This window comes from Spinacia oleracea, chromosome 5, assembly GCF_020520425.1.
Source record: "Spinacia oleracea cultivar Varoflay chromosome 5, BTI_SOV_V1, whole genome shotgun sequence".
In the NCBI taxonomy this organism is placed as follows: Eukaryota; Viridiplantae; Streptophyta; class Magnoliopsida; order Caryophyllales; family Amaranthaceae; genus Spinacia; species Spinacia oleracea.
In genome coordinates this window covers 3,741,632-3,766,310 of record NC_079491.1, presented here as the reverse complement: position 1 = coordinate 3,766,310, position 24,679 = coordinate 3,741,632, and the positions used below count along the sequence as shown (strand labels likewise).

The 24,679-nt window shown below is 32.6% G+C and overlaps 1 protein-coding gene across 1 annotated transcript; it reads left to right on the top strand.

Annotated features, from left to right (window-relative positions):
- The first annotated feature begins 16,578 nt into the window (after positions 1 to 16,578).
- Positions 16,579 to 24,151, top strand: LOC110783336 (protein NETWORKED 1D). Its single transcript, XM_021987668.2, has 4 exons — positions 16,579 to 16,786; positions 17,259 to 17,440; positions 18,156 to 22,024; positions 22,789 to 24,151. The coding sequence occupies exons 2-4, from the start codon at positions 17,353 to 17,355 to the stop codon at positions 23,923 to 23,925; spliced, it is 5,094 nt and encodes a 1,697-aa protein (XP_021843360.2). The 5' UTR covers positions 16,579 to 16,786; positions 17,259 to 17,352; the 3' UTR covers positions 23,926 to 24,151.
- Positions 24,152 to 24,679: the final 528 nt, after the last annotated feature.

Sequence of the window (24,679 nt, the reverse complement as noted above, 5' to 3'; positions counted from 1 at the left end):
TCCTCGTGATTTTAATGTTTGTATCAATTAATGATATTTTAAGCTTTGTTTGATGTTAAACTTATGCATTTCATTTCACACGTTCATGAATTACTTGCTTGGTTGAATTGGTAACTTCCTCGAGATTACTCGTTAACGAGTGAGGCTTCTCATCGTAAGAGCTCGGTCGTCCCTATTTTCACTTATTTCAGAAAAAATAAGTTCAGATAAGTTCAATTTAGTTCAGATAAGATAAGTTCGGGAAAAATAAGGGTTGACCAACTACAAGTTATAACTAAAATAAGTTTTGATAAGTTCTAATAAGTTCAGATAAGTTCAGATAATTTCAGATAAGTTCAGATAATTTCAGTTAAGTTCAGATAAGTTCAGATAAGATAAGTTCAGGAAAAATAAGTGGAAATCAGGTTTATAGAACGCAGTCTAATGGAATACCCAACGACCTTAATGATCATGGCTTACAAGATAAGGTGTCAATGCTTTTAGCATCAACAACCTCATGCAAGAATCAGTGCAAAGCAAACGGGAATCAATCAAGACGTTGTATATAAAGAACTACGGCCTTCCCCCAAAACACTTCGCTTTAGCGACCTCTTCTCCTCCAGTGCTGGCTACAGCTCTCCCGGCCCTTCCGGACATGAAACTCGATCCATAGTATATGGCCAAATAATAGTTAATGTAACGCAAAATACATGTCCAACTAGGACCAATTAAGTATTAGACGCATAGCTCTAAGAGCCAAGTATAAGCCTGTATATCAGCGCATATACTAAGATAGTGCATCTACCAAGGACCAAGGTAGTACAGAGCAATTATTTCAAAGTCTATACTAATATACTCCCTCCGTCTCGGAATACTCGATCGGTTTGATCGGCACAGAGTTTAAGGAACTTGAATTGACTTATTTAATTTAATAGGTAGTAGTTGATAGTGGGGTATTATTTTAATGTAGTTAGTGGGAGGTGGGTTAAGAGGTGGGGTTGGGGGAGAGTAGGGGTTGAATTTTTAATTATTTTTTGTATGGAGTATGGGTAGGTGGGTTAATAGGGGTGGAGTAAGAAATAATATAATATTGTTATAATATTTCCATTTTTAGAAACAGGTCAAGTATTAAGGGACGGCCCGATTAGGAAAACAGGTCAAGTATTCCGGGACGGAGGGAGTATTAAAAAGCGTTCAGAAAAATGTCTATATGTCACGTAGTACTTATCGCTTTACGCTACATTATCCACTCACCAAGTATTATGTCGTCATTATCATGTCATGGACAACTAAAATTCAATACAATGAATTTCGAACACAAAACCTCATGTGTATGTAGAACTGTAGATGATAAAACCAGCCAACAATTATATATGGTTTATCTCTTTACATTAATTTATAAATAAACGTTAACATGAAATCTAAAACAACAAAAATTTATGTGACATTTTATTTTCTATGGACTATTTTGGGAAAATAATAATAATTAAAGCATTGGAACAACCATGAAGAAAATGATGTCGTAAGTTTCATAAGCATCAACTACAAAAATGCCCTACATGGTTTTATACTTTTATATATACTTCCTCTGTTCCGAAAATATCGCACCATGGTTGACTTTTACTCCTCTAAGCCTTACTTTGACTCTTAATATCTCACATCGCGTGCAAGTAAAAATTATAAAAAAAATAATATTTAGAAAATATATATCAATACGAATCTAATATGACCCCACATGACTAAAATTTCCTTACGTACGAATCACAAAAAATGGCCAAAGTCATAGTGTGAATAGTGTAAAAAACAATGGTGCGATATTTCCGGAACTAAGGAAGTATCTAATTTGGTGTTTATTAACTTGCAGCACTTAGTTCAACTAGAAAACAAATGCTACAAATTATAAGCTGATGTAATTGAAAAATTACTTAGCATGATAAATGATGTAATGTGATTTTACAGTTGACGAACTTAAATGAGTATCTTTCACTTTATGAAACTAGTCTTATATGCACGCGATGCGTGCGAATATAAAAATAAAAAATAAAAATTGATCACCCTAAGCAAACATAATGTAAAATCAAGATCATATCATCAATATTAACAAATAACACAAAAATTTCATAATTCTTTTATTTTATCTTAAAAGAATTTTGAAAGGGAAAAATACATAATCTCCATTATATAAGTGAAGAATATGACAAAGGGGGACTCCAAAAGTGATTTTACTAAAACAACATCATCTCTTCACTTATATAATAGAGATCCCCTATTTAGTGTTTACTTAGATGAAGAGTAGTATTCTAATCAAGTAGTAGTAATTAATTAATATCCGATTTTGTGATCGGCTAGCCTTGTACTGATGTGAGTTGCCTAGCGGCTCCGTCCTTATCAAAAGCATAGAAATCCTATTTACTCGTGATAATCACACTATGATTGTGTATCTTCATTCAATTCCCGTCATCGGCTCAAGTCCTTAACTCAAGTCCTTAACTCTTCCCTGCGGCTTCAACCTTCCTTAATTTTATGGCCCAACTATACCCACATGCCACAACCACAACCACAACCTGGCTAAATAGCTAAGGGCAACTTGATAATAAACGACCATTTAGTCATCATCGATGCATATTCCGATAGTTGGCACTTATCCATCATAAGCCAAAAAGTAAGGAATTGACTATATATGTAATTTATTCGTGAGCTATACTTGAAATAAGCTTATTTCTGACAACAATATGCATCTACGGTTTCAATCATTCTCAAAGTTTCCTGTCAATCAGACAATGATAGAGTGACCCTAAGGGTTGGTAACCCTTTCAATATTGAATTTTAATTGGTTACAAATGCATTGAAACTTTACATACAACACTCTCTCTTCAATTAATTATGCATATATATTATTTTATGTTATATGTATCTTAGGGGTTGCCAACCCTTAGAGTCAACCAAACATTTTCCCTATCAATTTGCCTAACCAAAACATTCCCATGCCCTTAATTCGCTACCAATAGTATATTAACGCTAACACTGTCTATCCTCTGCCAATAGACATTAAGGAAATAAATGTACTAAATCGTCATTAGACAGGAAAAGCAAGCACATTACTACTGTCACAGTTGATTGAGAACAAACCCAAACGTCATTACTCATTATTCCCAAGAAATAGCGGAAAAAATATCTTGATATATCCCTGTATATTTTACTTGTAATATCAACATAAGCTCTAGGCAGAAATTGTACCCTAACAAAAACTTGTAAAAATTGTGCACCAAATCATCATAAACTTGTACTGCACTAAATTACTTTACCATATGTTAGTATGTTACATGTAGCAATAATAAATGTTTAATTTTACATTCATTACCAACAAAACAAAGGAAAACAGGAATGAAATATCTAACTCTCAAACAAAACTGGAGGTGTTGTTCAAACATAGAAAACAAATAAGAAAAGATTCTGACCAAGCCCACTTGGATAAAACCAATGGCCCACTCTATTAGAATTCAATTGACTTTGTTTACCAATCCAACATTAATTAATTCAAAGGGTAATAGCAATATGAGTAGTAGCGAAGGATAAAGAGGAATTGAAGCAGGCGCAGCAGCTCCGTAATATTGACGGCACGCGGTGCAGCAGGGTGGACTCCGGCGACTGAAAATAAGGTGATGCCGGTTTGAAGGTCAGAACGGTGGTGGCTGGAAGTGGAGGCGGCGGCCAGAAGGGTGGTGCCGCGGTGGTTAAACAGAGAAGAGAGAAAATAGGCGAAAATAGTAAGATGATTTGGGTTTATAAATTTCTGGATAGTTAATTGGTAATGCTTGTGGGTATTTTTGGTGAAGCATAGAGCTCGAATTATATGGCTGTGGAAGATATCAATGGAAATACCCAATTCCTTTTTTGAATTAGAAAAGCTGAATTAACAATAACTAAATGGAGATGCGGTTTTGGACTTGCAAAATGAATCCCCTTTAATTATTTGAATAAATCGATCGAAATTTTTTATAATCAACCAGAAATTTTTTATAATCAACCAGAATTTTTTTTATAATCAATTTTGGAGAGAGATCTGAAAGCAGTTTTTCGTTTTTGGGAGAGAGATTTACGCATCATGTGGAATAACAATAATATATTAATATGTAATTTGCGTATTTGGAAGAGAGATTTACGCATAATGTGGAAGAATTGAGGGTAATTTAGTCTTTTTAATTGGGGACACCAAAAGTGTATTTACCAAATTAATCCCAGCTGTTGGCTTATATAATAGAGATACATACATTTTGGTCAAATATTTTCCTCAAACCGTTAGAAAAATGTTGGAAAGGGAGATTTTTAAAGAAATGGTCGATTAATTAATTAAAAAGGGGGTTAAATTAGCTTGAAAAATGGAGAGGATAATGACTCACGTTAATGATTTGGTTGATGTATGATGATGAAGGGTTGGCATTGACGAGTGAGTCATCAATTTTCGATCATCAGTTCATTGTCAACTTCGTCTTCTTCCTTCGTTTTTTCTCTCTCCTCAATTTTTTGTGTTTTGATTTAGTTTGGGCTTCATTTCGGCCCAATGCGGAAATATAGTTGGCCCAAGTACAAAGGAATTGTCCGAGACTTTATCCACTGCTCGGAATTTTTTTTTTTTAAAAAGGAGAATTAATTCATTAATAAAGAGTTATACGATATCTACAAAAGAAATATTAATCTAACAAATATATGACAAATCTAATTATATAAAGGTTTCTTTCATCAAAATTACGGTCGTTTAATATATCTTGCGCTGTAGAACGTCTCCCGTATATAACGCTGGAACATGCAGCCTTTTTAAATAGAGGGTCTAACGATTTGTTGTAGCCGCGAGGATGATATCCACTTGATTCTTTTGACTGTACTCGAAAAAATGATATTTGTTGCGATCCCGCATAAAACCTTACTAACGGATCAGTTCTACATAAATCCACTACGAGTGAACGACAAACCAAAAAAACTAAAACTAACTCCACCATAGGGAGTCTAACGAATAAGGACGAACTCCGCCCATATGGTGAAAAGTTATTGAATTTAAGAGACAATAGATGAATTAGTTGAAGACAAAGGGTCGAAAATAGTCTAATTTCCAAAGAAATTAGACTATTTTCGGCCTACGATGGCCAAGAAAATAAACCATAGAAAAGGAGAGAGAGAGAAAGCGATTGTTGATTTTCACTGTTCGGTATTGTTTGCCACTAATCACTGATGTACATGTTCCACGAATATGGCATTATCTTGACATTTTAAATCGAGAGGAATCCAACAAGATGCTACATGGTTATAATTTTATTTATGTATAAATTGCAACGTATAGTCAAAGTAGAGTGTAAGAATAGTGTAAAAGTTTAAACATTGCAATGTTTGTTTTTGTATTTCTTTATGGTGCAAATGAGTCACAAATTGCTTAACCTGAGACATATCGTACGAAAACTCTTAGTCTTAACCACAAGGTCAAACCTCATCGGTAAAACATTGCAATATTTGTGAAACCGAGAAAGTAAATATAAGTCCATTGGCATGTAAAAAAGTTATTTGCAACTAAGGATAACGCTCTCATATCGTGATGTGATTGTCCATACTGTTGTGTGTCGTATCTTGCAGTGAATTTAGTGGGCATATTTGGAACAAAATGTGTCTACTAAAATATCAACCACGGTTTAAAAAAATGATCATTTTGAGTCATATGTGATATAGGTCATTTTGTTTTTTGTTTTTTTATGAAGGTATATAGGTAATTTTGTTTTAGTCAAGACTAATCAAAAGATCAATTACTTAATAAAGGTACTTAAACCGTGATGTTTATTAATCTTTCTTCTAATGTTTAGGCATTGATTGCAAGAATGAAACACTATCCTTTTTGGGTGGTAAAACAACAGTAACAAATTTCACCATGCTAAAAGGAAGCACATGGGCCTACGGGCTTTTATTAGTTGTTGAAGGTGGGCCTGAATTTCAGTTTTTATGACTTTAACAAGGCAACATAATGGCAAATTTTTACAGGACAAATAATGGACAATTAGCTTTTAACCTTTTTGTGTGAGTTTCTCTCTTCTCTATTATTTCTTCTTCCATATCCACTTTAATTCCCACATGAAAACAAAGATTAAAATTCGCATTTCATTTTCATCATCAATTAACAAAGACGTTACTTAAATGGGGGCCCACTAAGATATATCTTTCCACGGGTTGGTCCTTTGTCTAACTATAGAGTTGGCCCAGTTGGGCCCATTACTTCATGTCGTAGGGTATTGATAATGATATGGGTTAATTTGTCTTAAGTTTTGATAATTGGAAGCACCGTACACTCCTAAAAAGCTATCGAGGGAGAAACTTCCTAAAGAAACTAAGGTACGTTAAAGCTAAAATGTACTCGTATAGTCGTATCTACCAATTGTTACTTTCGTTAGGACAAAATAGTCAAATATGTGGTCATTGAAGTATATAATATGGAGTTAATTTAAAGGTAAGTGTTCCCTCTCTATAGGCGTTAATGACCTTGGACATATTATTAAGGACATTTTTTGTCCACTTAACATGTCATATAACAGTAGAGCATATTACATTTATCTGGGTGTATGGTGCACCCTCTTATATTTTCTCTTTACATGTGAGAAAATGTGGTAGGGATAACTAAGGGGGACAAAATTACCCTTGGGTGCACGGTGCACCTGGATACACCTAATTATTTTCAATATAACAGTACAATCATTTAAAAAAAAAAAAAAAAAAAACTAGTACATATCTATACTGTACTATATTAATAGTCGTTTCTACAAACGTCCACATGTCACTTGACGCTCTCCCTCAATCCATAATTCAATGTTATCAATCCATTTTCATTTAAAAAAAAAGAGATAATTGGTTTGCATAATATTCAAACCCCTGGTCTCCACTTTCAACACTAGAGTGTTATACAAATGAGCTATGATTTTTTATATGCTACCTTTGCAAAATTAATATTAATATAATACAGAAAAATTACCTACTTCGCGGAAGATAGGATATACAAGGAATTTTTTCTTCTTCTTTTAGGGGTAGGATAGGAATTAATTGTGCAAAATAACTTGATGGTAAACTTAAAAGTAATACTTCTTCTGTTTATAAATATTTGCACCATGTCTATCATACATATATTATAGTGCAAAAAGATGTCTATCATATTAAAAAAAAAAAAAAATGGTTGAATTAGTCTCAATATATACTTTACAAATTATCAAAAAAAAAAATAGTACGGAGTATAGATAATTAAAGGTGTTAGTTACAGTTGTACGTTGGAAACGTTAAAGTCAAAGTGGTACCATTATTTCTAAAGGGAGGAAGTAATACGGAGTACCAATGTTGTTTGATAAGTCGTAAGTTTAAATCTTCATTCGCAACTTGTACTCTGTATTAACTCGTTGCTAATTTGCACTAAAAATAATTGATCTATCCCTTTCATTTTACTAGATGGAGGTGGAACATAATGTCGTGGAGACCGGAGATCATATACTTTGATTTCCATAGTTATATCACATTATCACTTGTACAGTTGTACTCCCTCCGTATTTATTTAATGGATAATTTGAGAAACCCACTCCAAATCCTATTCCGAAAATAACATGGTCCCCACTTGTTTACTTATTAAAATATCTACTCAATCCCACTTGCTTTATTATTTTATTTCATTCAATTATTTTTCTTAATACTCGTGTCCGTCCAAGTATATCTCTTAAATAAGTACGGAGTAAGTAGGCCGGCAATAACGTCATCTAATTAAAGTAGAGGTCATAACTAGACCTGGTTATTGGACAGGGTAATCCAATGGATATAGGGTTAGAGTCAAGTTAATAGGGCTTTTATTGGGCAGGGCTCTTATTGGACAGGGCCTTTATTGGACAGGGTCATTATAGGGTCAAACTTATACTACAATTATTTTGAAAATTAAAATCGTAATTATACAAAAAATTACGTGTATAGCTTCGTATTTACTTGTACTTGCACATGGCTCTTTTGTTTTTCATTTTTCATTGCTCGTTTATTGACCCGCCCACTAATGACCCGCGACCCGCTTTTGACCCGCCCATTATCGACCCGCTAAAAATAACCCTTTCAATACCCGACCCTCTTTTGACCCGCACCGACCCTGACCCGCCCCGCCCAATAACCAGGTCTAGTCATAACTATGTATTGAAGTACCTATTCCCTAACCAAATTAATTCCATCAATGTCTACGTGGTGACACCTATCATCAACCAATTGGCACATACTCCGTACCTAATAATAAATCATACTATTAATTAATTACATTATTCATTTTGATTATTCCATCATAAACGCACTGGTGCTTATCACGTGTCACGCCTTACTGTTTGATTAATGAATTGCAGACGATACAACAAGTGGAAGAAGTGGTGACTGGTGAGGTCCGTTATTTTAGCTTGAAATTAAGGTGTTCGGTTCTGAATTTGATAAGTTTGCTATATCTAGTTTCAAATTTTTTTAATCTAGTCTGAATTAGTGATTTGATCTGAATTAGTGATTTGATTGAAATTTGTACTTTGATCCTATTATCAAGGAAGTCTTATTAGGTTATTCTTGATGGATGTATATTTTTCAAAATTTTAATTTTAATTTTAATAATTTTAAAATAAGTAATGCAATAAGTTTTTGAAACATGGTGAACAAAACAATCCTAAAATAGTCAAAGTACATGCAAGAAAAACTAGAATTGGTATCAACTTCCTCTACATTCATTAGACCCACGGGGCGATGTACGTTGCACCTGTCTACCCAGTTTTTTAATTGAAAAATTATTTTAATATGCCGAGTATTTTAAAAAAGAAAAAAAACACGAATTTGTTCAATCTAGGAGTCAAACCCATGGCCAATTGGGACAATAACATAATTAAATTTTCTCATTGACCATTCCATCATCTTGCCTTTATATTTCTTTGTTTAAATATATAAACATGTTTTTAGTTCGCCAAGTATTTAAAATTCCAGTTCTTTTTTTTTCCCGTGGTGGCACGTGCCCCCCTGGCCCTTAGCTGGGTCCGCCATTGCGTACAACTACTTTGCTGAATCTCATATTCTCATTCGATTTTTAATTTCTACTTCGGATATTCTCATCCAGTTTGCTTATATAACACGGAGTACTCCGTATACATTTACCTTGTATAATCTTTAAAATCTTAGAATTTATAGGATCTTTTACCAAACTAGCTACTTTTAAAATTTTATTTACCAAAACGGCTAGTTTTAAATTGTATCTCCCAAAGTAGCTATTCTTCAATTAGTTTCAAAAAAAAAGTAGCTAATTTTTTTACTTTCAATTAAAAATCAATAAACCGGTTTGAGTTTTTTTAAAACCAATGAACCGGTTTAATTTTTTTACACAGTGAACCGATTTGATTTTTTTTAATAATGAACCGATTGACAATTTACTTATATTTTTAGCCTCTTAGCAACTTCAAAGTTTTTAAAGGACTTGCTCGTAAATATTACAAATATAAAGAAATTAATTGAACCGTTGTTGCGGATATTGTTAATCCGATCTCTTAGCTACGCGAATTTGTTGTGTTAAACGAATTTGCTTGGCAAACTCAATCAACCAAGAATTTAACATACTCTAAAATCGTGTGCGTGAAAGTGACGTGAAGGAGAAGAGTAACGCGTGCAATAAAGGCGTCTAACAATGCAAATTTTGCGTCTATTATCCCTACAAGTCGGACCACTATCTTACTATACTCAATTGTCATTTTTTATTTTTTAAATTACTGTAATTTCTCATTATTAAGTTGAAACTATGAATTGAATAAAAATTAATTAAAATAATTAACTTATCATTGGATCGGAGCAAGAAATATGTAGCAAGTGTGTAACTTGAGAAGATAATGCGTCATAACAAGCATGCATAATAAAAAAAATCCGACCATTGAAGTTTATGTTGTCAAAAAGTAAAAGTAAATAAAATATTAAAATGGGTAAAAAAAAATCAACTTAAAGTATTACTATGCTGTATCGTGTATGTATCAAAATTAAACCATCAAGAGCAACATTTTATATTATTTATGGGCAAATTCAAAAGAAAAATTAATTCGGAGTATAAAGTAAACAAAAATAAAAGATAACTACACCCACAAAAAGCCGGTTAACTATACTAAAAAAAATGCACCAAACAAAACCAGTTTAATTATTTTTGCCACAAAATGAAAATAGTCATTTTGGTAAATAAATTATACGTGGTAGCTAGTTTGGTAAATAGATTTTAAAAGTAGCCATTTTGGTAAATAAAATTGTAAAAGTAGCTAGTTTGGTAAAAGATCCGAATTAATAAAGTAACGGTGAAATTGGTAAATTTTATATAAACATAGTAATTAGTACTCCGCAAATTGTCATTTTCATTGTATTTTTTAAAACAAAAATTGTAACTTTTATTACTTTTAAAAATGTCTACCCTGTTTCAAAATTCTGGATACGCCACTGATTAGACCTGTTAAAAATCGACCGGATCCGAAAATACTAGGTCTTGAATAAGATTTTATGACCTATAATTATATTTTATCCGAACCCGAAAAATACGAAAGGTAATGGGTCAAAATATGACCGAACATGTTTTTGACACGACCGGTTGAAAATTATTGTATTTATATATAGTAACAATTAAGCCTATTTACGGCATGTTGTAATCAGAATATTTTCTTTTCGATTTTCGTACGTTTGTAGTTTCTCTATGTATAAAAAAAATCCTCTATATGCTTATCCACGAGCATCGAAACCAAGAAGTAGAACTTCCTATGCTCATCTACGGATAAAGATTTATAAACCTAAATGTCTATTATAAGATTAAAACGTCACCAATTGAGGTTGGCATGAGTGGTTAAGGGTCTCTTGCTCTTTAACCAAGGTCTCGGGTTCGAGACTTGGGAATGGAAAAAATCTCAACTGGGAGGGATGCTGCCCATCGAGGTACCCATACAAACTCCCGCGGAAAATTAGTCCACTCGCCGAAGACGGTGGGAACTCCTCGCAGTAGAAAATAAAATAAAATAAAAACGTCCAAAGTGTTGACATTAACATAATCAATCAAGAGTTAGGAAAACAATTAAATTTTAGATGTGTGATGTGTCCAAGACTCCCAACTTCCAAACTAAAGTGAGCCTAGTGCCTACATGCATATACCCTACAAACAATCGTAGGAGTCACTCAACTTGTTATTTTTGGCTTTTGGTAAACCGTTGTTGCCATTTGAAATGCCTAATTGCCTACGAATGCGCCGACCTTCTCTATTACTCTACTACTATTATGGAATTATCCTAATCCACCATTCCATTTTAATATTTTTATTCTCTATTAAAATGACTTCCTAACAAAATACAGTATGAGTACAACCAAAACTTGACTTGTGGATTGTGATGTTGGTGGGTCTTTTCAATACGGAGTATACGTTAAATGTTAAGGTATGTTTAGTCAAGATTCAAGAACCTAATTGTTCAAGGTCATTCCTTTTTCTTTCTTTTTTTTAAAAAAATAAAAAATAAAAAAATCCCTTGTCGTTTTTATCATTTTTGCTCAATTTGAATTACACACCAGTATCAAACTATTTTATTACATCAAAAAAATAAAAAACTATTTTATTACATCAAAAAAATAAAAAAAAATAAAACCAAACTATTTTAACATAGAGTTGATAAAAAAAACATGTATTCACAAACTTGTTTAAAAGGTAAATGTCAAAGGTTAGTGGTTAGGGGCCGTTTGGTTGGAGAAGGGGAAAGGGAATGAGAATGAGAATGAGAATCAAGGAGAATGGAATGAAAACCCTATGTTTAAGAATGTTGTTTGGTTTGTCCATTCTTCTCCCCTCTCTCTCTCCTAAGTAAGATAATAAATAATAAATAATAAATAAATAAATAATAAATATTTATTATTTATTATTTATTACTAATTATTTATTATTATTTATTGATTATTAATTATTAATTATTTATTATTTAATATTCATTATTTATTATTAATTACTAATTATTTATTATTTATTATTCATTTTTTATATTAATTACTAATTACTAATTATTAATTATTAATTAATTAATTATTTATTAATTATTAAGTATTAATTTATTAATTATTAAGTATTAATTTATTAATTATTAAGTATTAATTATTAAGTATTAATTAGTAATTATTAATTACTAGTTATTAGTTACCAGTTATTAATTATTAATTATTAATTATTAATTATTAATTATTAGTTATTAATTATTATTTATTAATTATTAATTATTAATTATTAATTATTAGTTATTAATTATTTATTAATTATTAATTATTAATTATTAATTATTAATTATTAATTATTAATTATTAATTATTAGTTATTAATTATTATTTATTAATTATTAATTATTAATTATTAATTATTAGTTATTAATTATTTATTAATTATTAATTATTAATTATTAATTATTAATTATTAATTATTAATTATTAATTATTAATTATTAATTATTAATTATTAATTATTAATTATTAATTATTAATTATTAATTATTAATTATAAATTATTAATTATTAATTATTAATTATTAATTATTAATTATTAGTTATTAATTATTAATTATTAATTATTAATTATTAATTATTAGTTATTAATTATTAATTATTAATTATTAATTATTAATTATTAATTATTATTATTAATTATTAATTATTAGTTATTAGTTATTAGTTATTAGTTATTAATTATTAGTTATTAGTTATTAGTTATTAATTATTAATTATTATTAATTATTAATTATTAATTATTAATTATTAATTATTAATTATTAATTATTAATTATTAATTATTAATGATTAATTATTAATTATTAATTATTAATTATTAATTATTAATTATTAATTATTAATTATTAATTATTAATTATTAATTATTAATTATTAATTATTAATTATTAATTATTAATTATTAATTATTAATTATTAATTATTAATTATTAATTATTAATTATTAATTAATTATTAATTAATAATTAATAATTAATAATTAATAATTAATAATTAATAATTAATAATTAATAATTAATAATTAATAATTAATAATTAATAATTAATAATTAATAATTACAAACAACAACAAATGGAATGAAACCCCATCATTCCCTTTCCCTTTCCTGAAAACCCCCAACCAAATGCCCCCTTAAAGTTTCAAGGGGTGGTACTCAACATCTGTAATCGAATAGTATGTTTGAGGTTCGACGAAACATGCAGGAAGTTCGACCTAACGCGATTGAGAAGAAGAGAGGCAATAACTTTATGGTTTTAGAGGTTTGACCAAACCTGACCATGGTTTAACACAACCTATTATAGGTTCACCCAAATTGTTCGACGCAGGCTAATTCTCCTCTCCGCAAACATCAATCGACGTGCCTTTTCTTTCCCTTTTGATATTGATGCCTAATTCTATACTCCGTAAATACCAATGTAATGAAGATTTTCGGACCATGAGATAGAAATGTGAGTGAAGTTGAAACTCTAGATTTAAGCACACCAAGAAAACCCCTTTTCACCTTTGAGAATTTCTCTTTATAATTCTTTCTCCACTAAAGAGTAATACAGGCTCAAAATCCTCCTTCATGGAGGATGTAGCTCATTTAAGAGTGAACCATCTTAAGTCTTTATATCTGTTTTAATCTCTTCATTTAGTACAACATTAAATTATCATACAAGTCAACAATCATTCCTAATAAGTCCCTTCATCCATAATATATTTCGTAATTTTACCAATGATGTTTTGGCCTAGTGGTTAAGACCGAGGGCCTGTGTACAATAGGTCTCAGGTTTAAATCCCCCGCACCCATTTGTAATTTTTATTGTCCTTCTGACTCATTCGCGCAAAAAAAATATTTTGTAATTTTACAATAGCTCAACCTGACCATTACGGAGTACTAATAAGTCAAAATCTGCATCTATTACTCCCTCCGTCTCTTTTTGTTCTTTACGTTTTCCTTTTTGGGTATTTCAAAATGTTCTTTATTTCTTTTTATATTATCACATAAATGATTTATTATTGTATCAAAATTTGTGTCCAATTATTATTTTAACCAATTAAATTCATTAGGTCATTTAATCTTTCACACTTTTCCATTGGGACATTAAAATTTTCTCATTTCTCAATATCAGAATTTTGATGAAAACATTATAAATAAACGTAATTTATCTTGTTTAAATAAAAAAATTGAGGAATCTCGATGCAAATTAATTAATCATTAAAACGCGTGAAAAATACCAAACGTAAAGAACAAAAAGAGACGGAGGGAGTATAAAGCAAATTCGTTAATTCTAAACATAAGTAGTCCACACGGATTATTTAGAAATTTGTGCAAATTCTTTTTTTGAAGGAAGAAATTTGTGCTAATTCTAAAGTACCGAGTATTTCAACGTGTTAGAGCAAACTACGAAGTATATACATTCATAGAAACGTGATCCAATTTGTTTTTAATTTATGGTGCAACGTGATCCAATTCGTAAAGGGAGGAATCCTTATATTCCACTTTCCTGGTGACGAATGGGCGTCCATCTCCACCGTCCAGTCGTCCAATGAGCCCACCTTATTTAAAGCCTTGCGTTTATTAAGACTCCGTTCTATTGGATTCATTTTGACTGGATTTATATTATCTAAATTTTTCTGAATTTATCAGAACTTAACTGAACTTATATGAACTTAAGCCTTGTTCTGTTCACCTTATTTCCAATTATTTCAAGAAAAATAAGTTCAGATAAGTTCAGGAAAAAAAGGGTTGGCCAAGTACAATTTATAAAATATGTTTTGATAATTTTTAATAAGTTCAGATAAGTTCAGTTAAGTTCAGATAAGATAAGTTTAGGAAAAATAAGTGTAAATCAGGTGAATAGAACGCAGCCTTAACTGAACTTATTTTATCTGAAATAAACTTATTTGTGTGTGAAAATACTGTGTGTGAAAATATCTGAAAAAAACTTATTTTTGTTGAACTTATATTATCTGAACTTAGCTGAAGTTATTTGAACTTATTTGAACTTATTTTGTGTGAAATAAGTTAAAATAAGTTGAACAGAACAAGACTTACTAAGCTTTAAATTAGGACTAATTAATTTAATTTAAAAAAGTTCACCAAAGATTGTGATTGTAATTTGTAGACGTGCTATTTTACGTGACTACCCTTCTTTCTTTAACTAATTTACTGGGCTCATCTCGTTGTAGAAAGCTGAAAAAGTAAAAGTAAGATCGTAAAATAACACGTCTACAACTCAATGATTTCCAACCATTCTACTTTGTACGGAGTATTTATCTTTTCATTTGCTCACATTTTCAATGTATAACTAGTTTTGTGCTCGTCGATGCCTCGTGTTACTACAATAAAAAGCTTAACATTTACTATTTTTTTTTTTTGAGATGATAACATGCATGAAATATATAATAGCTTAATGGTAAAGACTTTATTGTTTAAAGTCAAGATCAAGGGTTCAAATCAAACATGGAAACAATCCATGTTTATTATTTTATTATGTATATGAAAATTACATAGAGCGAACGACTTATAAGCAGAACGCCACATGTCACATATACTTTCATATAAACGCATTTTAATACATAGTATAAATTAAATTCCCTGTATTTTTTATTGCATATGTGTACGCATCTTGTGAAACCATTGACCCAAATCTTCCTCGATCACACCACAAGTCCACAAGTATCTTATTGCGTTGAAGAGAAGATCAGAATACCTTTTTTTTTTTTTTTTTGAGGGGAGAATAACCTTAGTTTGCGTAGGCTAGAGTAGTTAAATATTCTTAATGACCCATGAAACATGCACAATCTTTCATAATCTATGTTGATCACCATAATAATGAAGAACCAACCTTTTCAAATTTCCCATCCAAAGCTAATTTCGACATTTCATCTCCATACAATAACCGATACGAAGTACTTTTTATTTTTACGTTTTTTTTAGAGTCCCAAAATGTATTTACCTTTCCTTTTATATTATCACATAAATGCTATAGTATTCTATCAAAACTTGTGTCCAATTATTATTTTAACCGATTAAATTCATCGGGTCATTTAATCTCTCATACTTTTTCACTGAGATATTAATTTTTTCTCATTTTCCCAATATCAGAATTTTGATAAAAGTGAAAACATCATAAATAAACGTAATTTGACTTGTTTTAATAAAAAAATAGAGAATATCAATGTACATTAATTAGTCGTTAAAACGCGTGTAAAATGACAAACGTAAAGAACAAAAAGAGACAGAGGGAGTAATTTTCGCAGAAAAAGTAAAGTTCAAATCAGTAATTAAATTACCAACGTTCTTCTCAATTACAATCCCATAAGATTTGCCCCAAATTAATCAACTAATTCAGCAGATTCTCTACCAAATTAGGAAGAAATCAAAATAAAAAATCAAAATTACCCTTTCTACATTATTTGCTAAAATAAAAAATTCACAACGTGGGACCCACTGAATTAAATATAACGTATAAATATTGTATTCTACGAAGTATAGTTGGAAACTCCCAATAAAATTGGCAATAATTGATTTCTTTTTCAGCGTGACAGCCTCCAAAAACAGTAGAAAGCAAAGAATAAAAAGCAAAGTGAAAAACAGAGGAGAGAGAAACAAAAGTGAGACACAGTTTTTTTTTTTACTTTCTAGAGAGAGAAAACTGAGAGATCCATCATCCAACGGCAATCAATGGGGTGAACCACCATGGGATCATACTCAAGCATTCAACTGGGTTTCTTCTTAAACATCATTTTCTGGTATGTTTTTATTGATTTTGTTTTTTTGTATGATTATAGTTTTTGTTTTTCTCTTGGATCATTTTGACTACTAAATGAGTACATAAAATGAAAATCCATGTTTTTTTTCCTCCTCTGATAATTTCATGATTTGGACTTTGTCACAAAATTAAATTTGGGAATTTTAATGGGATTTGACAGTTGGTTGGTTGGTTGATTTTGGTTGAAATAGTACTTGCTTTGATGAAATTGAATTATTCAAGATCATTTCTTTTTAATGAAATAACTCATGGGTCTGACCATCTCTGCCGAATTTGTCCCTTTTTTACAAAATTTTGGAAAATCTATTCTTTTTTTGGGAAATTTGGGGGGTTTTGGAGTGGAGTAATTGATTGATCAGGTACTTTGGAAGGGGAATTCTGGTGTTTGTTAACATGATGAGATGATTATATTAAGTTGTAATTAACTTAAGATCACTAATTTTGGTTTGCAGGTAACTTTTAGTTGAAAGGTGCATAATCTCATTTTGTGTGTAGTGAAATTCAGTGCTGGCATTGTGAAATTGAGATAGTTTTTTGGTGTGAGAAATGGCGAAAAGTAAAGACATGTATTCTTGGTGGTGGGATAGCCACATTAGCCCAAAGAACTCGAAATGGCTCCAGGAAAATCTAACAGGTATAGTATGCTTTTCCTCTGGCTTTGTTATGCTGTTGATTGTTAGCACGAAATTGAGATTAGTTCTTGTCATGTTGTTGATTCATTAGGCGTGTATTGTGAAGAAGCGCGTGTATATTTGTATTGTGTGTGTAGTGAATTGTTGAAATTTTGATGGTAGATGAAAATGAATGAGCCTTGAAGGTAGGGATGGAAACTCGGTTCAATGGGTCAGGTTCGGGTTTGGTTTCGGGTCGATTTCGAGTTGTGTCAAAAAATATAAGAAATCTTGTGAAACTTAATATTACTACAAAAGTATGATAAATGGGTCAAATCGGGTTGATTTCAGGTCATTTGGGTTTGGTTCAGGTCGGGTTCGGATTTCTCTCCGTAACTTCAGGTCGGGTTCGAGTCCGGTTATCGGGTCGGGTGAGGGTTTGCCAGCCCTACTTGGCTACTTGCATGGAAAAATATCCATTCTGAATTTGTGTTCTGTGTACATGTAATACTCATTAATCATTATGGTATAAATGTTGCTACATGTGTGGAAAGATGCTGGATTTTAAGTGTTGAACAGAATTTGATGTTGAGTCTGAATATGGAATTATAGTAATAGCATCTCAATGCTTAATCTTCACACAAATTCTGTCCTTACTAAACTGGAAAAAGTTGTTTTGAATTCCTTTTTCCTAGCTATGGCCTATGTTACTTAACTCCCGCAATTTCTTTCCTGTAGATATGGATAGCAAAGTGAAAACAATGATAAAGCTCATTGAAGTAGATGAAGACTCTTTTGCAAGGCGAGCTGAAATGTATTATAAGAAACGTCCCGAGCTAATGAAATTAGTTGAGGAGTTTTACCGTGCGTACCGTGCTTTAGCTGAAAGATATGATCATGCTACGGGGGTAATTCGCCAGGCACATACAACAATGGCAGAAGCATTTCCTAACCAAGTCCCGTTCCTTATGACTGATGACGGGCCTGTGAATGGAACTAATAATGATTCGGGCCCCCGTACACCCGAATTACAGGCTCCTGCACGGGCTTCACTTGATCCCGTTGAATTACAGAAGGGTGCAATGGGTCTATCTTCATCAAATGGGAATTTCACAGGTGAAGCTGATACTCTAGCTGGAAGAAAGGGATCGAAGCAACTGAACGGGTTAGGGAAAGCAAGAAAAGGCCTGAATTTTCAAGAAGCGGAGGAGAGAGAAATCGTGAAAAAGATTGAGAAGCATATTTTTGAGAATAATGCTAATTTGTCTGAATCTGAGAGATTAGGAAGATCTGAAGTTGACATTCAAGCTTTAAAAGAAGCCCTTGTTAAACTAGAAGATGAGAAAGAAGCTGGTGTTCATCAGTATCAGCAGACTGTTGAAAGATTGTCGAAACTTGAGTCTGAAGTTTCTCAAGCAAAGGAGGATTCTCAAGGATTCATTGAACGAGCAAGCAAAGCCGAAGCTCAAGTTCAATGTTTGAAGGAATCCCTGCAAAAAGTTGAAGCTGAAAGGGAAGCTTGTTTACTTCAGTATCAGCAATGTTTAGGTAGGGTATCCAACTTGGAGAAAGCAGAAACAGAATCTGAGGTATTGAAAGCAGAAAAAGAAGGTCTTCTTGTTAAGTATATGGAGTGTTTGGAGAAGTTAGCTAACTTGGAGAACAAGTTATTGTTAGCTGAGGACTATGCCAGTAGAACTAGTGAAAGAGCTGATTTAGCTGAAAAGGAAGTTGAATATTTAAGGGAGACAATAACCAGATTAACTGAAGAAAAGGAGGTTGCTGTTCTTAAACACGAGCAATGTTTGGAAAAGATAGCGACTTTAGAACGTGAAATTGTTCTCATTCAGGAAGAAGCTGAAAGGCTCAAAGCTGAGGTTGAAGATGGGGTTGCTAAGTTAAAGGGAAGTGAAGAACAGTGCTTCTTGCTGGATAAGTCAAATGATTCTTTGCAGTTGGTAGTGAAATCTTTAGAACAGAAAGTGGATGTTCAAGATCAGGAGTTATGTGAGAAGCAGAAGGAATTAGGTAGACTTTGGACATGTGTGCAGGAAGAACGGATGCGTTTTATGGAGACCGAATCTGCTTTCGAGAAACTCCAGAATACGCATGCAAAAGTCCAGGAGGAGCTTAAGTCTGTTGCTGTTGACCTTCATAAGAATGTTCAACTTTTGAAGGATCTTGAAAAACAGAAGCAGAGTTTTGAAGATGAAGTTCAGAAGGTAAAAGATGAAAACAAGAGCCTCAATGAGCTTAACCATTCCTCATTTGTATCAATAAGAAGCATGGAAGAAATGATCTTTGAGTTGAAGGAGGGAAAAGGGAATCTGGAACAAGAACTCGAGGTTAAGATTGATCAGAGGAATTCTCTTCAGCAAGAAATTTTATGTTTGAAGGAGGAATTCAATAGTCTGACCCAGAAACACCAATCTGATTCAGAATCTTTTGCTTCATCTGTGAAAGAGATGAAGGATGAGAACTCAGAACTCAAAGATAGCTTAGCTACTGTGAACGAGAAGCTTCTGGTAATGGAAAAACTTGTTGAAAAGAACGAGTTTCTGGAGAATTCAATGTCGAGCTTGAAGGTGGAGTTAGAAGTTGCGAGAAAGAGGGTAAAGGAGTTGGAGCAATCTTTCCAGTTTCTTCTAGGTGAGAAGTCTACACTTGTTGCTGAGAAAGGTTTTCTGATATCTCAGTTGCAGATTACAACTGAGAATCTAGAGAAACTTTCTGAACACAACACTTTCTTGGAGAACTCTCTTTTCGATGCCAATGCCGAACTTGAAATGTTGAAGGTAAAATCTAAACACTTTGAAGATTCATGCAAGATGCTTGATGACCAAAATATGGCCCTTATGACGGAGAAACTAGCTTTAACGTCTGAGTTAGAAACAATGCACTGTAAGTTGGAAGAACTCGGGAAAACACATGCAGAATTAGAGCAGAGATTCACGGGTATGGAGGAAGAGAGAGAATCCACACTCAAGATGGTGCAAGAACTTCAGATATGCTTAGATACTGAAAAGCAAGAACACGGTAACTCGAATCAGTTGAATAAGACCCGAATGGCTGATTTGGAAAACCAGGTTCATGTTCTTGAAGAGGCGGGTGATCATATGAGGGAGAAATTTGAAGAAGAATTAGATAAAGCTGTGAATGCTCAGTTTGATATCTTCATCTTAAAAAAGTGTATACAAGATCAGAAAGATAACAATTCTTCATTGCTGAAATACTCTGATAAACTTCTGGAAGCATCCAAATTGTCAGAGAAGCTTATTTCTGAACTGGAAAAGGAGAGTCTTGATAAACAGGATGAAGTTCAAGTGTTGTCTGGTCAAGTTCAAGGGTTGAGAATGGGGATTTTTCATTTGTTAGATGCACTTGAATCTGATGCAGGTTGTTCAGTAGGTGGTGACTACTACGGCAATGAGGAGGATCAAAGAGTTGTTAACCTGATACTTGAAAAACTCGATCATATAAAAACATCTCTGTATAAATCATGGGATGAAAATCAAGAACTCGTTATCCAGAAATCTGTTTTTCTTTCAATGATTTGGCAGCTTAAACAAGATGTAGCAGAATTGAATGCTGTTATCCACACACTCAGACTGGAAGCTGAGAGCAGGAATGGTGAAGTTACAGTACTCCAGAAAGATTTACAGAAGCTTCTAGAAAGTAATGAAGAGTTGATTCTGAAAGTTAGGGAAGGAGGTGAGAAAGAAGTTGTTCTTCTCACTGAAATGGAAGAACTCCGAGAAATGCTGTTTAATCTCCAGGTTGCTTATGAGGATTTACAGAAAGAGAATTGTAAGGTTATTGAGGAAAAGGGAACTTTGATGAAGGCGTATGAGAATTTGGAGGAGGAGAAACACAACCTAGAAGATGAGTGCTCTTGTATGGTTGGGGAGGTAGTTGTTCTGGAAAATCTGTCATTTATTTTCAAGAAAGTCATATCTGAGAAATCAAAGAAAGTTCAAGAGTTGAGTTCGAATATAGAAAAGCTTTGCAATGACAACATTACCCTTGAGGAGAAAGTGCAAATTGTAGAGAGGAGTTTGGAAGATGCGCGGTGTAAAAACATGAATTTTGAGCTTTCGTTGAAGAAGTCAGAGAATGAACTGAAAGAAGTGAGAACTGTAAATGATGAGCAACTTAAAGAATGTGAAGAGCTTCATGAACTTATCGAGAATCTAGATTCACAGATTTCCAAAATGCAGAAAAAACACGAAGAAAGTGAGGCTAGAATACGAATTCTGACCTCAGAGTTGCAGAAGGGAAAAGACGAGGTCAAGTTATGGGAGACTGTGGCAGGAACATTTTTCACCGAGCTGCAAAGCTCGAGTTTCCGTGAAGCATTGATTAAGGAAAAGTTTTCAGAGCTTTTGAAAGCGTATGAGATCCTCGAAGAAGAATGTAATTCCAAATGTGTGGATGTTGTTCAGTTGAAAGAAAGAGTTGGGAGTTTGGAAGGTGAAAATTCTGAAATAAAGGCTCGTTTGGCTGCAGATCTCTCTACCATTATGTCTCTGAAGGATTCTTTGTTATCTCTTGAGAAACATGCTAATTGGCACAAGAAGATTAATACAACTGACAATGAAGAGAAAGAGGTACTGCATTCTACTTTTCAAATTTTATTTGTTTAAGGTTTTCAAAGGTTGCATTGTCTTGCAAATAGTTGAAAGATTGGAAAATATGTTGTGATGGTTCATGCATGAGTGTGGATTGTTATGGAAATAGGGTCGTTGCAGAAAGAATCAATTGGTAGAAGGTACACCCGGTTGCATGTAGAACTACATGTAACCGGTTCTTTTTATACTTTTAACCACTGAAAAACACATATTTACAAAATTAAAAGCACATATATTGTTACATATGAAAAAAAAAGTGTTGTAAGTAAAAGAAACGGAAGATATATAAGTATGTGCTTTTAAATCGTTAATGTGCTTTAAATCGTTAAAATGTGTTATTAAATAGGTAAAATGTGCTTTTAAGCCATAAAAAAAAATCTGTTTTTAACCCGGTTGCATGTAGAACTACATACAACCGGGTGCACCTTCTAATTTGTGAGAATCCAATGTCACATATGAGTATGTGTTTTGATTATACAGGGAATATATTTGTTAGTGGAAGTTTGTCTACCAGACTACCACTAATCTCCATTTCAAGTCTTCATCTACCTTTTCTTAAACTTTTTTTTAATCCATGATAACATGTCAATATTCAGTGCACATTGCATCAATGAAGAACTGCTGCTACACTTCAATCTTTTTATTTTCTAAGATTTTCCATTGTCAAAATAAAAATAAAAATTGAGAGATATACAAAGCTGTCATGTTGTTGAATTGCCACTTACATTTTTATGTATTTACAGGGTGTTGAAAACAGTCAAAACTTGAGTGAAGATCAAACAGCTGCATTTGTAAACTTGCATGATATCCAGGCTAAAGTCCAAGATGTGGAAAAGCTAGTTATAGAGCTAAAACAGCAAGCAGAGGAGGAAAACTCCGGTGTCCGTTCCGAGCTAGACTCGGCATTACGACAAATCGAGGCACTAAAAATCTCACGCCGTGGAAGTGGAAGACTAAGTAGGCCTCGGAAAACAAGCGCTGACGTGTCACCTCCAGAGGAGGAGCTTCTGATGAAAGACATAATGCTTGATCAGGTATCAGATTGTTCATCATATGGCAAAAACAGAAGAGTTATATCAGGGTCAGATGATCAGATTCTCGAGTTATGGGAAACCATTGACCAACAAGGCAGCATTGACCTTACAGTGGGAAAACCATGCAGAGTAATTTCCAATCTTGACTCTGTAAAAGAGAGCAGAAGTGGTAGACCTTCAACAGAATCATCAATGTTGGTGGAAAAGGAATTGAGAGTTGATGATCAACAATTAATCTCAAAAAAGAGGTTTATCAATAATCCCGAGGAAGAAGATGATGGTAACAAGAGGAAGACCTTAGAAAGGCTTGCTTCTGATGTTCAGAAACTAACTAACTTGCAAATAACAGTTCAAGATCTGAAAACAAAGATGGAAATGACTGATTCCAGCAACAAAGGTAAAGGTGTTGTTGAATGTGATGGTGTGAAGGAACAACTCCTGGAAAGTGAGACTACAATCTTGAAGTTGTTTGAATACAGCGCGAAGTTAATGAAGAACATCGAGAAGTCGTCTTCTTCTTCAACAGCGTCGTCTTTTGACGGGTCGGTTACGGCGGATTCGTCAGAAGGTGGTGGTGGGAATGGTAGTAAGAGGAGGAGGTGTTTGGAACAAGCAAGGAGGATTTCAGAGAAGATTGGAAGGTTGCAGATTGAAGTGCAGAAATTACAGTTTGTGATGATGAAACTTGATAATAGTAACAAAGTAGGGAAAAGTGGGACCCGAGTAACCGAGAGGAATACACGTGTACTGTTACGGGATTATCTGTATGGTGGTTCACGGACTCCGCGCAGGCGGAAGAAGACTCACTTTTGTGGATGTGTGCAGCCTCACACTAGAGGTGACTGAGGTTGGTTATTTGGTGTTTTAACTTTTAAGGTTAGGAATTTGATCAGTATTATTAGCTTTTCTTGTAATTTTTTTTCCCATTTTATTAGAACTTGTTAACTTACATACATATATTCTCTTTATTTTTATGGGAAAGAGAATCTGGTGTACAATTGCTAGGCTTTGTTTAGGGCTTTATCTTGCAACAGGTTACTGCTTTTAGGGATTGCTACTAATTTTTTCCCTATGTTTTTTTTTTCCTGTCGAAAATATCTACACACAGAGCAATTCCTGAATTACTCTCTCATAATTTAGAAAAACGGTGCTAGTAAAAAGAAAAAAATCATTTTAAGAAAGATGACAATTTTTCCGGCACATTCTAATCCAAAATATGAAAATCACAAAAAGTAGTTTCCAGTTTTCAAAATCAACATGATTAATTATATAGGTATGCCTTCTTTTTAATTCATGATTTAATCTAAATCATACGCAATATGACTTAAGAAAAAAAAAAACCTAAAACGGAAAATTGACGGTGATACCGAAAATGCCATATTACGGATTTCGGCTAAGTGATGCCATAATTCTAATTTTCTCCCAATTAAATAATTTCAAAAAATCCTTTAACCCAATAAATAAATAAATAAATCTTGTCTATTTAGTTTTCCATGCCCTTCACGTTTAATTTGTCTCTTCTCAAAGATATCATTCACTCAGACTGTTAGCTAAAACATTTTCCTTGTCTGTTTTTTGAGGAAACAATGTTGACTAGTTC

Excerpts from the sequence above, each read along its gene's own strand:
- LOC110783336 (XM_021987668.2), top strand. The coding sequence starts at position 17,353 with ATGGCGAAAAGTAAAGACATGTATTCTTGGTGGTGGGATAGCCACATT. Across the intron at positions 17,441-18,155 it reads GCTCCAGGAAAATCTAACAG|ATATGGATAGCAAAGTGAAA; the intron begins GTATAGTATGCT and ends TCTTTCCTGTAG. Across the intron at positions 22,025-22,788 it reads CTGACAATGAAGAGAAAGAG|GGTGTTGAAAACAGTCAAAA; the intron begins GTACTGCATTCT and ends ATGTATTTACAG.